This window comes from Trichechus manatus, unplaced genomic scaffold, assembly GCF_000243295.1.
Source record: "Trichechus manatus latirostris isolate Lorelei unplaced genomic scaffold, TriManLat1.0 scaffold00097, whole genome shotgun sequence".
Taxonomy (NCBI): domain Eukaryota; kingdom Metazoa; phylum Chordata; class Mammalia; order Sirenia; family Trichechidae; genus Trichechus; species Trichechus manatus.
The window spans coordinates 3,980,401-3,997,114 of NW_004444033.1; the positions used below are offsets into that span (position 1 = coordinate 3,980,401).

Consider the following 16,714-nt stretch of genomic DNA (forward strand, 5'->3'; position numbering starts at 1 on the left):
GTGATCGCAAGCATTTCCTCATGTGTCTGTGGGCCATTTGAATGTCTTCTTTGGTGAAGTGTCTGTTTATTTCCTTTGCCCATTTTTTGATAGGATTATTTGTCTTTTTGTTGTTGATTCTTTTTCTTGATGGACCCCTTTGTTGAGTTATGCCATCTGGGGATCTGTAAGTATATAACTTTTACTGACGAGTATCTCTAACCCTTTCAACGCGAGGCTGCACCTAGGAAAACGTGATCCTCTCTTCTTTTTGCCATGCGCTTGGTGGCACAATGATGACCTTCAAAATCACTCTTGTTTTAAGAGCTAACCCATTCTGTTATCCCTCAAACTAAGTGTCCTTGATAATTTTGGTGACTGCTTTAAGGAATGGCCCTCTGTTGCACTTGATAATCACAGATTCAGGTTTCTAGAATTGAGGGCCCTCATTGGAGGGGTGGGTTAAAGTACACCTTTATATACAGAGACTAGGTTCCCTGGATTCCTCAGTGAAATGTGGAGCATGTAGATAAAAGAGTTGATTATCAGAATTAAGAGCAATTCTGCCCCAAGATTACTTTGTTACATAACCCCCATAGCAATTATCTTGTTCTGAATGCTCACGTCCTCCATTTGTTTTCTTGGCAGTAAAATAAAAAAAAAGAAGCAGCAGCAGCAGAGCAGATTTCGGGGTCAACCCTTGGATCCCTGGGCTTTCAGAGGACACTGGCTGCATTGTGTCTCTGTGAGCTTAGGATTTCCATAGAAAAGGGTCATGTGAATTTTGTTTTTCTCTCCTTGTTAGGTACCTATCTCAATCAGATTGAAGAAGATTCTCAGTTTCTTCAGAAGAACTACAGCCCCCTCTAATATCTACTAATTATCTTAATAGCATTTCTAACTGCTAAGGCGATTCTACCTATAATCATAAAGGCTTATCTTTCTGTTCTATTCAGTTTATCTTTGGATGTTTTTCAAGGAGAGTTCAGGATGACTGTCATTTAAGTGGGATTTGGGGTTATTTCATCTTTGTATTGTCATTCTTCTTGTTTGTGTGACGTGTTTTAAAGAGCTCACCATGAATCTGTTGAAAATATTCAATTCCGTTTTCTTAAACTATAAATGATTGATCTCAAAATGATGTTGTGTTTTTTTATTTACAAAGTTTCCAGTTTACTTGGAGTAGATTCTTCTTTTCCCTGAGTCAGATAACATTCTGATATGTCAATTTCATCTTTTTCAGCATCTTTACATGTAGATGGTGCAGATGTGGGTTAAAAAAATGAATCTTCTAATCTTTTTTAAAGCAAACAATTTCTTTAAAAATAAAAAATAATACAAATAAATTTTCTCTTTAGAATATGATTGAATTCTAAAATAGTAACAGTTTTAAAAAATGTAAATTTAGAAAAGCTTTGAAAATTTTTAAAAATATTATTCCAAAACAAGTCAACAGTGTGTTCTTATTTTTTGTGTTTCTGCATAGGCACAAGGAAAAGTTTGGTATATGAAAATAATAATTTATTGAATGATGATGAGGTTACAGAGCTTAAAGCAGGTATAACTGGAAATAGATAATAGGAACACAGTAGAAGTAATGAACTGAAAACACTTTTATTTATAGCCTAAACAGGTTTCTTAGAAAATTTTAGAAAACACAAGAATGTGCAAGCACACATTTCATTAACCAGCAGAGTGATAATGCTGTCACATGTCATATGTTGTTAGCCACCATTGGCTCACATGTCATATAGCCTCTAGAAAACTTTACACTCAGAAGAGAATAAAAAGTAAAAAAGACGAATAGCATTTAGTATCATTAAATACTTTTGATCTCAAAGACCTCTGAATAAAAGGGGAAGGTAAAAGAAGGAAATCCCCATGGTAGAGGTTGTAGAAGTAGAAGTCTTTCAAGTTTGTAAAAATGAAGAAAAGACCTTTCTGAGACACCCATTTATGGGTAAAAAACGTTCATATCTCTGTCCTCCACAAAGCCATTGTTAACCACCAGGCCTCCCAGTGGTCTCCTAGCACCTCTTACTGGAGTGGTTCTCAAAGTGTGGTCCAAGAACTCCTGAGGGGTCCCTGAAATCCTTTCATGGAGTCTATGAGTTGAAAACTATTTTCATAATAATACTGAGATGTTATTTGCCTTTTTCATTATGTTGACATTTGCACCAATGGTGTATAGGCGATGGTAGATAAAACTGCTGGTGCCTTACCATGAGTTAAAGCCCTGGTGCCAAACTAGTAGTCGTTGCATTTGTCATCGCCATTCACTCACGGTTAAATTTTTTTTTCCAATTTCACCTAAAAATGTCATTGCTGAAACAATAGAAATTATTAATTTTATTAAATATCAACCCTGTAGTACAATTCTTTTTAATGATGTGTTGATGAAATGGGAAGTACACTTAAAGCACCTTGCTTCCCTTATCTTGAGGGAAAGCACTTGTGAGTTTCTGAGTTACTGAGTGAGCTGGCCTCTTTTTTATGGAACACCAGGTTTTACTTGAAGGAATGCTTGACAGACAAGATTGTTCACGCTCAAAAATGAACAAAGTGAGCGTGTCACTTCAAGGAACACTGTTTGTTGTCAGTGATAAAATTCAAACTTTCAAGAGAAAATATGAATTTTGGAAAACTCATATCTGCTACCGTGAGCTTGACAGCTTCCAGTTAAGCTGCCTGCAATATAGACCTCTTATTTGAGCTCTGTATCTACCTACTTTCTGTGTCTATGTAAATGTTTCACAGATGTTCCCAGTGTAACATGTCCACCTTAGAACTTTTGATTTCTCCCATGAAACTTCATCTCTTTCACCCTACCAAATTTTTCTCATCTCAGTAAATTATTTTCATCCCAGTTGTTCAAATTAGACTTGGAAGTCATTCTTTATTTCTTTTTTCTCACTTCCTACAGCCATCTATTGGCAATTTTTATGAGTTTTGCCTTCGAAATTACTTCAGATCTCTGGTTTCCTCCATCTTCATTGCTATTAGCCTACTTCAGGTTACCATCATCTTTCACTTGATCTACTGCATCAGCTTTCTAATTGATCTTGCCTTTTTTTTGCCTGTCTGTAATCCATTTTCCACATAGCAGCAAATGTATGTGGTTCTTGTCACTATACTTGGAATAAACCCCAGATTCTTTATCTTAGCTTATAAGACCCTTCATGTTTGAAGCTTTGCCTACCTTAGCAACCTCATTTTATGCCCTTTTCCCTTTGATTTAGTAAATTCCAGCCACACAAGTCATCTTCCCATTCCTTAAACATGCTAAAGTCTTTCTTACATCAGGGTCTTTGCACTTAACTATTTCCTTCCTTTTATATAGAAAGCTTTTTCTCATCCTTCCGGTCCTAGCTCAAGTGTTACCTCCTTAAAGAAGCCATCCTTGATCCTTCTATCTAAGGTAGTTTCTTCCTTTTATACTTTACTTTTAGTCTCTTGATCATTTCCTTTTTAGCACTTACCATAAATTTAATTATTTCATCTGCTTACTTATTTTTGTCTATCTTCCTTATTCAAAAAAGTAAACAAATGTTTTAAATATATTGAGGTGGAGGTACCTATGGGAGTATTATAGAGTGAAGCATCCAGTAAGCTATTGTCTAGAACTGAAGCTCAAGAGAGAAGTGTGAATTAGATACAGAGTTTTGGAAGTTATTTGCACATTAATAGTAAATGAAGCCATGGATATGGGTAAGAAGATATTTTCAGTGAATAGAAAACAGAGACTAGAATAGAACCTTCAAGAACCTGTACCTGTAAGGGACCAGAAGTGGAAAGAAGCCACAAAGGAGACTAACAAGGAGGATATCTTGGAGATAAGAAGAAAGCCTGATGAATGTAATGTCAGGAAAGCCAAAGGAAGAGTCTTTCAAGGAAGAGGTATTAACAGTGCCAAATTAATGAAGGTAAAGTAAGCTGAGGAGTATCCGTTAGATTTAGCAACAAGAACGTAGTGACTGTGGCACGAATAGTTCTAGTGGATTGGCAGAAGCCAGACTGTAGTAGATTGAAAAGTGAGTGGAAGGTAAAGAAGCGGGGGTATAGTGAGTTTAGAAAGCCAGGGAGTTTGGCTGTGAAGGTAAATGAAGAGAGCAATAGCTGAAAGAGGAAGAGGAAGATGAAAGGAGATTTATTTTTAGGATGGGAGAAACCTGAATGTATTTTGTGCTGATATACAGAAACCAGTAGACAAAGGCTGAAAAAATAAGAGAGGGAATAATTGACAAGACAGCAGTTCCCGAGGAGGGGAGAGAAATTTGATCCAGAGCACTGGTGGAGGAATTAGATTCAGATGGGAAAGAGACTCCTCTCCATGAGAACAGGAGGGAGATAGGAGAGACTGGATATGAATGTTGGTAAGTTTGTAGGTTTTGGTGTCAAGATATTGAAAGAAATTTTCATCTAAAAGTTTTGGTGTTCACCGTGAAATAGGAGTGGAAGTAATGTGCTAAGATAGATATTATGGTTGGACATTTGAGAAGAGTAGGAATGTTTGACAGCTGGTGTGGAGATGGGAAGAAAGGACTAACTAGGGAAACATGGAAAAGTTACTGGGTTGTATTGACCTATCTATGTACCTGGCTGGTTTTCAGCAGCAGAGCAGCCCAAGCGTTGTTGTTGTTAGCTGCCTTCAGGTTTGCCCCCGACTCATGGTGACCATTGCACAACAGAACAGAACAAAATGCTGCCTGGTCCTGCGCCATCTTCATGATCAATTGCAGATCAGACTGTTGTGATCCATAGGGTTTTCATTGGCTGATTTTTTGGAAGTAGATCATCAGGCCTTTCTTCCTAGTACATCTTAGTCTGGAAGCTCCGTTGAAACTTGTTCAGCATCATAGCAACACACAAGCCTCCATGGACAGGTGGACAGTGACTGCACATGAGGTGCATTGGCCAGGAATCCAACCTGGGTTTCCTACATGGAAAGTGAGAATTCTACCACTGAACCATGATTATTTGGTAGGGATAGTCTTGCATGTCTGAATATGGCCCCTTATATGTCTTCATTGTGGGTGACATTGAGTAAGACCTGCTCTTGCAACCAGGTGTTAACCAGTTGCGGTTGAGTCACCTCCACTCATGGCGACCCCATGTGTGTCAGAATAGAACTTTGCTCCATAGGTGTTTTTTTTAAAAAAAATACTTTATTAAGAACCTCTTAATGCATTGGCACAATGCTTGTTATTTTGTTAGTTGCTGATTCCGACTCATGGTGACCCCATGTGTGGAGTAGAACTGCTCCATAGGGTTTTCAAGGCTGTGACCTTTCAGAAGCATATCATCAGGCCTGTCTTCCGAGGTGCTGCTGGGTGGGTTTGAACCACCAACCTTTTGGCTAGTAGTCGAGCACTTAACCGTTTGTGCCACACAGGAACTCCCTTAGGGTTTTTGATGGCTGGTTTTTTGGAAGTAGATTGCCAGGTCTTTCTTCTGAGGCCTCTGGGTAGACTCAAACAACCAACCTTATAGTTAGTAGCCGAATGAGTTAACCACTTGTACCACCCAGGGAGGTATAGACTTCTGTTAGTTTCAGCATGTCAGGATTGTTTTAAGAGGATAAATTTATTTCCCTTTCACTTCTACTGTCACTGCTAGACTTGATAGAAGACTTCGACTAGAGAATTGCTCTTAGAAGCAAAATTGAAGTGATTTATGGACCTCACGGGGTATCTCCAGCACCTGCAATTAAGAATTGGCTCATAACCTTTAAAATTAGACTTGGAATCATCCAGAGCAAGTGAGCACAATAGAACTTTATATATTTCTTCCTCTCCAAGGACTTTGAAGTATCTTACAGACATTAGCTCATTCATCAACACAGCTTCCAGAAATTGGCTGCTAGACAGTGGGTTGTTTGTTATTGGTTGCGGGGTGGGGGGGTGTCCACTTAGTACTTCTTTAAGGTTTGGATTCCAGGACAATTTTTGCTTATTAGGAATCTAGTAAATACATAATTTCCTGGTCTTGGGTGTAAGAAGATCTGCTTCCTAATCATGGTTGTACTTGATTGATTTGCTTGGAACTCAGTGGAATGTTCCCCATTTGACTTTCCTGGATCATATCTGGCAACCCTGTTTATCTCTTTCCTTTATTTTGGAGCCCTGGTGGCCCAGTGGTTAAGAGTTCGCCTGTCAACCAAAAGTTTGGCAGTTTAAATCCACCAGCCGCTCCTTGGAAACCCTGTGGGGCAGTTTTACTCTGTCCTGTAGGGTCACTATGAGTTGGAATCGACTTGATGGCAACGGGTTTGTTTGTTTTTGTGTTTCCCTTGTTTGGAGTCTTTGGGTAGCGCAAACGGTTAATGGTGTCGATTGCTAACTGAAAGACTGATGGTTCAAGTCCACCCAGCAGTGCATCAGAAGAAAGGCCTGGCTGTCTACTTCCAAAAAATCAGCCACTGAAAATCCTGTGGAACTGAGTTCTACTGTGACACACATGGGATCGCCATGAGTTGGAATCAACTCAACAGCAACTGGTTGGTAGGTTGTTTCCTTTTCATACACAGAAAGAAGGCCACTGGCCCCTGCTTCACTCATGGGGCAAAGGATTGATTCTGACTTGTCTCCATCTCCTGGGGTGCTGGTAATGTTCTGTTTCCTTATCTGGGTAGTGGTCACATTAATGTGTTTTATCAAGCTGTAACCTTTTGATTTGTATACTTTTTTTTTTTTTTGTAGGTAAGTTATGCTTCAGTAAAAAGTTTATTTAAAAAAGAATGTAGTTGGGCACAGCATCAAAAGACGGAAGGAATACACAGAGTCATTGTACCAAAAAGAACTGATCAGTGTTCAGTCCTTTCAGGAGTTAGCATATGATCAAGAACCAATGATACTGAAGGAAGAAGTCCAAGCTGCACTGAAGGCATTGGCAAAAAACAAGGTTCCAAGAATTGACTCAGGAATACCAATTGAGATGTTTCAGCAGACAGATGCAATGCTAGAAGTGCTCACTTGCCTATGCCAAGAAATTTGGAAGACGGCTACCTGGCCAACCTGCTGGAAGAGATCCATATTTGTGCCCATTCCAAAGAAAGATGATCCAACAGAATGCAGAAATTATTGAACAGTATCATTAATATCTCATGCAAGTGAAACTGTTTTTGTTTTTTTTTTAAATTTTTATTGTTGTACTTTAAGTGAAAGTTTACAATTCAAGTTAGTCTCTCATACAAAAATTTATACATACATTGTTATGTGACCCTAATTGCTCTCCGTATACTATGACAGCACACTCCTCCTTTCCACCCCTGATTTCCCGTGTCCATTCAACCAGCTCCTGACCTTCTCTGCCTTCTCATTTCACCTCCAGACAGGAACTGCCCATTTAGTCTCGTGTATCTACTTGAGCTAAGAAACACACTCTTCACGAGTATGATTTTATGCCTCATAGTCCAGTCTAATCTTTGAAGAGTTGGCCTCGGGAATGGTTTTAGTGCTGAGTTGACAGAGAGTCTGGGGGCCAAGCTTTCCGGGATACCTGCAGTATCAGTAAGACTGGTCTTTTTACTAGAATTTGAGTTCTGCACCCTACTTTTCTCCTGCTCCATCAGGGACTCTCTGTTGTGTTCCCTCCCAAGCAAGTAAAATTTTGCTGAAGATAATTCAGAAATGGTTGTAGCAGTACATTGATGGGGAACTGCCAGAAATTCAAGCCGGATTCAGAAGAGGACGTGGATCAAGGAATATCATTGCTGATGTCAGTTGGATCTTGGCTGAAAGCAGAGAATACCAGAAAGATGTTTACCTGTGTTTATTGACTATGCAAAGGCATTCAACTGTGTGGATCTGTGGGTAACATTGCAAAGAATGGGAATTCCAGAACACTTAATTGTCCTCATGCAGAACCTGTACATAGACCAAGAGGCAGTCATTCAAACAGAACAAGGGGATACTTCATGGTTTAAAATTGGGAAAGGTGTGTATCAGGGTTGTGTCCTTTCACCATACTTAGTCTGTATACTGAGAAAATAGTACAAGAAGCTGAACTCTATGAAGAACGCGGCATCATGATTGGAGGAAGACTCATTAACAACCTGTGATATGCAGATAGCACAACCTTGCTTGCAAAGTGAAGAGGACTTAAAGTACTTACTGATAAAGATCAAAGGCTACAGCCTTCCATATGAATTACACCTCAACATAAAGAAAACAGGAATCCTCACAACTGAACCAATAAGCAACATCGTGATAGACAGAGAAAATATTGAAGTTGTCAAGGATTTCATTTTACTTGGATCCATAGTCAGCACCCACGGAACCAGCTGTCAGGAAATGAAATGACATATTGCACTGAGCAAATCTGCTGCAAAAGACCTCTTCAAAGTGTTAAAAAGCAAAGATGTCATCTTGAGGACTAAAGTGTGTCTAACCCAAGTCATGGTATTTTCAGTTGCCTCGGATGCACGTGAAAGCTGGACAGTGAATAAGGAAGACTGAAGAAGAATGGATGCCTTTGAATTATGGTGTTGGCGAAGAATATTGAATATACCATGGACTGCCAGAAGAAGGAACAAATCTATCTTGGAAGAAGTACAGTCAGAATGCTCCTTAGAAGCGAGGATGGCAAGACTTTGTCTTATGTACTTTGGACATGTTATCAGGAGGGATCAGTTCCTGAAGAAGGACATCATGCTTGGTAAAGAAGAGGGTCAGCAAAAAAGAGGAGCACCTTCAATGAGATGGGTGTACACAGTGGCTGCAACAATACGCTCAAACATAGCAACGATTGTGAGGATGGCACAGGACCAGGCAGTGTTTTGTTCTGCTGTATATAGGATCACTGTACATCAGAACCAACTCAGTGGCATCTAAGAACAGCAGTTGGCACGGAACAATTTGTGTAAAAATTGTTAAATGGGAACCTGATTTGCTATGTAAACTTTCACCTAAAACACAGTAAAATATTATTTTTTATTTTGTTTATTGTTGTAGTTTAAGTGAAAGTTTACTTTTAGTTTCTCATACAAAAATTGATACATACATTGTTATGTGACCCTAATAGCTCTCCCTATACTGTGACAGCACACTCCTCCTTTCCACCCCTGATTTCCCATGTCCATTCAACCAGCTCCTAAAACCCTCTCTGCCTTCTCATCTCACCTCCGGATAGAAGCTACACTTTTAGTCTCATGTATCAACCTGAGCTAAGAAGCACACTCTTCACGAGTATCATTATTTTATGTCCCACAGTCCAGTCCAATCTTTGTCTGAAGAGTTGGCCTCAGGAATGGTTTTAGTTCTGGGTTGACAGAGTGTCCGGGGGCCATGCTTTACAGGGTTCCTCCAGCCTCAGACCATTAAGTCTGGTCTTTTTACTAGAATTTGAGATTTACCCCACCTTTCTCCTGCTCCATCAGGGACTCTCTGTTAAAACACAATAAAATATTATTTAAAAAAAAAAAAAAAGAATGTAGTGAGAAGTTCACATTCTACATGTATTTAATGGTATTATGTCTCAATTTTACCTCCCTCCCCTAACTCCATGATAAAATTGAGGGCCCTGAATGCAATTTCCATTCCATTGTTACTCTGGTTGAACAACATGAGAAGTTTTTGAGTTTCAGCTTGACCTCTCTTTGAGGGTAGGCTTAGCCAGAGGTGCTAACTGTGCAACAAACTGAACCCTGACCCAAGTGGAACACTGTTAGCTGTGTCGGGGAAATTGAGAATTTAAGTCCACACTCTCAGATTGTAGAGGACTTCGCAGGGAGTGGGGAAGGTGGCCTGATGCCTGCTTTAGTGTCCTATAGTTGCTCTATTGCATAATTGTTTTTCTAAGGAACGGTGATTGGACTAGTCAGTGGCAGGGAGATATAGTTAGCTACACTAGGCATAATTTTGTTATAGCAGTGTTTCTATTTATAGCTTTAATGATTCTTATCTATACCTGGTTCCCTTTCTCTTCCTTTTACCCTTCAGGTACCTGTTCTATATTCTATTCATTTTGGGCTTTGCTCTGAGCTAGCTGTTATTTACGTCATGTATTCATTCAACAAATATTCACTGAATGTTTACTCTGTGCTAGGCACTTGGATTATAGGGATTAGACACATAATCCTTGCCCTCAAGTTGCTTGTAACTCTAGTGTGGCAATAACCTAAAACTAAACCTGTTGCTGTAGTTGATTCCGATTCATAGTAATCCTGTAGGATAGGGTAGAACTGCCCCATAGGGTTTCTAATGCTGTAATCTTTATGGAAACAGACTACCACATCATTCTCCACTGGAGCGGCTGGTGGGTTTGAACCACTGACCTTTCAGTTAGCAGCTGCACGCTTAACCACCGTACCACAAAGGCTCCCTCTGTGGAAATAGACAAGCAATTATAGTATGAACACTGATATGTGCTATGATAGAGACCAGTCTGGGAGACTACTCAGTAATCAAAAAGAGCTGGAAACATGTACTGGAAGAGGTTACAGCTAACCTGATTTCAAAAGACGTGCAAGTGAGAGAGAGAGAGAGAGAGAGAGTGTGTGTGTGTGTGTGTGTGTGTGAGAGAGAGAGAGAGAGTTCAGGGTGGAGAAGTAGGGGAATGAGGAGAGTTGAGGACCGAGAGGTATGCAGAGGCTAAGTCATGAAGAGTCTTATGTGTCATGCTAACAAGTTTGAATTTTATTTTTAAGACGGTGGGGATCCATTGAGGCATTATAAACAAGGGAATGATGTGATCATTTTTAAATGATCATGCTGATGAAATCATATATGACTTGCTGCCTCCTGCTACTCCTTTGGGTTAGATAATTCACTAAAACAACTAATAAAATGAAGGCAAATGCTATACTTTGGATTACAGTTTTATTATATCAAAAAGGATATAAATGAATAGACATATAGAGCAAGTTCTGGGACCATTCCCAACACAGAGCTTCTGTGTGTCAAAAAGGGACACTGTACCCTCCCATGTGCGTCGGTGTCTTTCACCAAGTAGGAAGCCCATGGAGCTTAGGTGTCCAGAGCCTTTATTGGCATTACATAGGCATGATATAATTACATAGGCATGATTAACTGAATCATACCCTCTGTCCCTGAGGTCCGCTGGCTGACAGAGAGGTAGATCTTTCTGGTATGGCTAGCATCCACACAAGAGGTTCCTAACTAGGTATTGTCTGGAGGTCTCACCAAGGACACTTTATAATCACTGGGGAAATTCCAAGGTTTTAGAGGTTATCTCTCAGGAGCCAAGCACAAAGACCAAATTCTTCAGGTAAAGTTAAATTCTTTACTCCACAAGGTCACTGAAGAACTGAGAGGTACGATGGCTAATGTTTAGGTTGTGGGGTAAATGAGGAGGACTTAGCAACTCAAGTAGCTGTGGTAATGTTGGCATTTCAGGTTTGAAGGGGCAAGGGAGATTTGAGGCCTAGCAATTTGCCACCCTCACAATTGACCAGATTGAACTTTGAACTCAGATAGTTAGAAACCTTAGCCTCTATTATAAACTACAACTTAGGTGGCTAAGGAAAGATCAGAGTAGTTACTATTTTTTTCTTATGGCCTTAGAGAAACCAGATGGATTAGAAATACTGAATGTCAGAACTGGAAGGAACCAGTTCTATCTAACCTTCCACAGTCCGCTCTTCCCCTACCTCCCTCTCATTTTATAATAAGGAAACTGAAGGACAGAGTAATTAGGTGACTTGCCAAAGTCTAATAAAACAATTAGTGACAAGCAAGGATTGGAGGACGGGGTCACATTCTTGTATTCTTTGCCCTGTGCCATATGACTCTCTAGGGTCCAGATTTATCACCTTTTGTTTAAAACTGCTCGCCATTATAGTTACTCCTTCACCACTGCCTGGTTGTTTTTGGCTTTGACCTCTGGAAATATTCTTTTCCCTTTGACCCTGAGCACATACTCAGTCTGGCTTTAGGTCATGGATGATAACACTACAGATCTCCACTGGTAGGAAAACAGCTGGCACGTAGAACTTTGAGTTTTTCTTGGAGTGAAAATGAGATTTTTCTGAGTTATTCACACACTGGCAATTTTACTAAGGCCAAAGACTGCAGGAGTTGGCACAGTCTGTGTAACTCCTTACAGTTGCTAACTTCTCACCTAAATATTGAGAGTTCTGTGTCATGTGCAGTGGTTTTAGCCTTGCCCTTGCTTATAGATATATCTTCTAAAGCACATTAGAAGATATACCTATGGTAAAATTCAGTTATATTGGAAACAAGTTTGTATCTAGTATTTGAACCTAGTGTAGTCCTGGTCAGTTAATAGAACTTCTGTTCTCAAATTCAGTAGCTACTGTTTTATTTTCATTTTTTTCAAAAGTTGTAATGAGGCTACAGTTTTTGAGTGATGTCTATTTTAGTTAAAACCTACACTTAGAAAGTACAAAAAAATATGTCACAGCTAAAATAACGTTTAATTTAGCCTGCCAAAGTGATATATTTTACTTGTGTTTATTCTTTTATTCCCAACCCTTTTTTTTAAGTCATTTTCTTTCTTGTTTTAACACTACCATGTGGACAATAATCTTCCATTTATTAAATAAATCATGAAGAGAACATAAATGGAAGCACCAATAATCTAGTAATTTTCTTATCACTGAAGGACTCTTAAGGGTTGGGCTCCACTCAAGCGGTAAAGCAGACTTTTGGTGTGATGTGTTCCTAAAAGCTTCATTATGATATAGATCATAATGGATCATAATTGGTGCAGGTCAAGCAATGGAAAATGGATTATATATTCCTGCAGAGATAATATTATAATTAAGGATTAAAACCCTACTAAGGACTCAGACCATCAAATAAATCACAGCTCTTGTAAATGTAAAATGTTCCAAATCCTATAAAATGGACATAAATATATCGAAGACATTGATTATGCAGGTTGCCCCTGGAATATGATAAAGTATACATATAGCATGCGAAATTTTTAAACTTATTTGACAATTTTCTAGCCCTCACTATATGCCAGACACTGTAGGCAAATCAAAGCTGGATAAGCCCCTAAGAGCCTGAAGTCTAACAAGGTGTACGTAAAACATTTATACAAGTCACTGTGATATGAGGAAGTTCATAAACAGTGATGTAACCAAAGAACAATATTAGAGGAAAGGGAGGGTCCTTTTTTTTTAGATCAGGCTTCTTGACAGAAATATTATTTGAGGTGAATTTTGAAAAATTTGAATAAGTAAAAATGATGGAGGTGGAGGCAAAAATGAATGCATTCCAATTTGAGAAAATAGTAGGAGCTAAGTAGGACATTGAGGGGAAAAGTACACAGCACAGTAATTACAGAAGTGAGAGCTATGATTTATTAAGCACTTTGTATACATACACTTTTTAAATCCTCACATCAATCCTGTGAGATTGCTATTATTACTTCCACTTCACAGATTAGAAAACTGAAGGGATAGAGAGGTTAAATGAAGGTCAGAGCCAGGGTTTAACCCAGGTCCGTCTTATTCCAACGCCAGTGCTCTTAACTGCCATGCCTCACAGTCGTCACATCTGGAAATGGCAGGCAATACAGCTTACCTGGAGGATAGAGTATGTATAGCAATATGTAATAGAAGATCATCCTGGAAAGGATTTGTAGATGGTTTTTAAGAGGTGGTGAAAATGGACAGGGAAGATCAGTGAGAGGCTTGGTGCAGGGGGGTGCTAAAAAATAATTGACAGCAAATTGTTCAGGGGACTAAGGAAAACAGGAGAATCAGCGATGACTGAGGTTTTATATCTCGTTGACTGAGGAAATAGCATCATTGACACAGAAAACTGAGGAGAAGAAAGTGTTGTTTGGAGAGTGGGAAGAAGGATGGAGTAATAATTTTGATTTTAGACATGTTGCCTTGAGAATATAGGGTGAGATATAACATTGAAAATTTAGGTGGCAGATGGACTTCTCATTTTAAGAAGGTTGGATTGAAAGGGAAACCAAAGGGTGATAACTGGCCGTTGCTGAGAGCTGAGACTTTTTCCGAGTTGACATCCTAACCTCAGAGAGCCTCATCTCCCCTGCATTTCAGCAATCCTCTGTATTTTTTCATCACTCAAACTGCTTCATAGCCCCTCCTTTCTGGCCACAGTGTCCTTTACTTCCACCTCTGCCATTCTTTTCTTCTTGCCCCTCCTCTCCACTCTACAGTAATCAATAGGCCCTGGACCCCTCTGCATTCACCTAGTCCAACAGTCCCCTTCTGTTTTCACTTGCCTTTCTCTCTAGTCTAGACCTCCAGGTCAGTCATTTAAATTCTACTTTCTCTGGTCCCCAACAGTACCACTCCCCTTAGACATTACCTTCCTCTCTCCATGCCATATCTGAAGGACCATTCTCTTAAACAGTGAGGCCCCTAAAAGGCAACAAACCCATAATCATAGTTACAGTAATATGACTGTTAGCTCCAGGGAAATTAGCCTCCGCATTGGGAATTAACACTGTAGAGTCCTGGTCCTTGAAGGGTACTGAAGCAGGCATCTTGTTGGGCTTCCTTTGTGCCTGAAACTTAGGTACTCTTATTGGATAATGTCTTAGTTATCTAGTGCTGCTATAATGGAAATAACCACAAGTGGGTGACTTTAACAAACAAATTTATATTCTCATAGTTTTAGAGACTAGAAGTCTGAATTCAGGGTGCTGGCTCTTGGGGAAGGCTTTCTCTCTCTGTCGGCTCTGGAGGAAGATCCTTGTCTCTAGCTTCTGTTTCCTGGTTTCTTGGAGATCTCCATGTGTCTTGGCATCTGTCTTACCTCATCTCTCTTCTGCTTTCTTGTTTAATCTCTTTTATATCTCAAAAGAGATTGACTCAAGATACGCCCTACACCAATCCTGCCTCATTAACATAATCAAGAGCCCATTCCCAAATGGGATTATAACCCCCGTAAAATCCCATTGGCGTTGAGTTGATTTCAACTCATAGTGACCCTATAGGACAGCATAGAACTGCCACATGGGGCTTCCAAGGAGTAGCTAGTGGATTCGAACTGCTGACTTTTTGGTTAATAGCCAAGCTCTTAACCACTGCCGCATCAGGCTCTGACCGCAGGCATAGAGGTTAGGATCTAAAACACACCTTTTGTCGGGGACATAATTCAATCCATAACAGATAATATACTCTAGGAAGGGATTAAGTGGTCTATGGGTAAAAACCAGATTGGATGGAGACTTTGAGGCAGCACTAATCTTGATCCAAAGTCCTGGCCCTCCTTGAGATCTGCACTGTGGTGGCTCCCACCCAGCCTCAGTGAAGCAGGAGCTTTACAACAAGCACCTGTGTTCTTTCGGTAGTGGAAGGCCCTTAGACCTTCAGGTACGTAGCACAGGGAGCCAGCAGAGGGAGTTGTGGTCCCAGAACTTTCTTCAGAGTTTCTAGTAAGTTCTGATTTTGCAAAAGATCTTCCCTGGCTCCATCCAAATCTCCCCTGCAATAAGAATTTAACTTGAGATATGCTAGAGTTTGGTGCCAGACCCCCGCTTCTACATAGCTGTTTAAAGTTGAAAACCATAAGGAACTCATGATTTCAAGGGAACGCCTGTTTACTGTACTTACTCAAACCAAGCAACTCTTGAGAAATGGGAGTGCCTTCTTGACCTCAGTCTTTATTGATCTTGGTATCAGCACCTCCAGTGACGTGTCCTGAGGGGCGGGAGAAAGTTAACAAGTGCGTTACACACAGAGAAAGAAAGGAAGCCTGAGGGTTTTCACTGTATTGCTGCAGAAAGTCCCGTCTGGTAAGGCGAGGTAGTGTTTTGGGTAACTTTAAACAGGTTGGCAGTTCAAATCCACCAGACGCTCCTTGCAAACCCTATGGGGCAGTTCTACTCTGTCCTATAGGGTCACTATGAGTCAGCAGTGGGTTTTTTTTTTTTGGCGGTGGGGGGGATTTAGACAGGAATGCCTGCCTGGGCGTGGAACCTCACATCAGCTCTGGTTTTGAATCAGAAGCAGAAGGCTTTGAGGCTGTGGAGTAAAGGGGCCTGTGAGGCAGTTGACTAATGATCTTGATTTAAGTTGGAGGCCTCTGTGAAGGGGGATGCTGTTTCTCCTAGCCATTGTGAACTTCTGGAATCACTAGGTTTGGGTATGCTGTTGGGGCACTCAGCTAACCCTGGCATTTCCAAACGAGCTTTCCGTTTTGCTTCAGGACCTAGATTTCCCCCAGCCTGCACTATGGAGAAGTGGGACAGCAATGAGGGCACCTCAGCCTTTCACATGCCTGAGTGGATGGTGAGTTCTTTGGTCGCTTTTGCTTTTCCTCCTGTTTCCAGATAATGAGAGGCAACCGTTTCTGACAGGTGACAGTGATCACCTGTAAGAAGTCCTTACCAAGATCTGTGGTTGGGAAACAGTTGTTACTGGAATTTCTGATTAGTTCCTATGTACTGGGTCACCCTGTTTTGTAATTAGGAATGAAGCTAAGAAAGATATGAGAGCAGCCTGGCCAGAGACTGCTTACTGCCTGGTTGTCTCTGGTGGGCCGGGGCATTCCTGCTGCTGCTGGGGTACTGCATGGATTGTATTGTGCTGTCATTACTTGGCATTTCTTTTTTTCAAGCTGATACTTAGTTTATTTCTCCTGGGGTAATGAAAAAAAGTCATGAACAAAAAACCCAGAACTTGTAAAAATGGTGTTCTCTCAAGTCTCCAAAAAGAGTGAAAACATTTCTCTTTTACCTGCTTGCATTTTTTTTCCTCTCTGGTCAAACCATTTCCCCAACTGTTCTTTATATGTGTATAGAAGGCGGGAACTATAGCTCTCTC

General features: G+C 40.3%; 1 protein-coding gene across 2 annotated transcripts in view; it reads left to right on the forward strand.

Annotated features, from left to right (window-relative positions):
• Positions 1-16,714, forward strand: part of AHCYL2 (adenosylhomocysteinase like 2) — a 188,807-nt gene that overhangs the window by 114,251 nt on the left and 57,842 nt on the right. Inside the window, exon 1 of one of the 2 annotated variants that reach the window (XM_004382659.2) lies at positions 15,824-16,180. The exons of the other annotated variant lie outside the window; for it this stretch is intronic. Within the exon in view, the coding sequence (XP_004382716.1) occupies positions 16,037-16,180 (144 nt within the window). The 5' untranslated portion in view covers positions 15,824-16,036. Of the gene's footprint in view, positions 1-15,823; positions 16,181-16,714 lie in introns of those variants that run through there. 2 annotated transcript variants of the gene reach the window in all.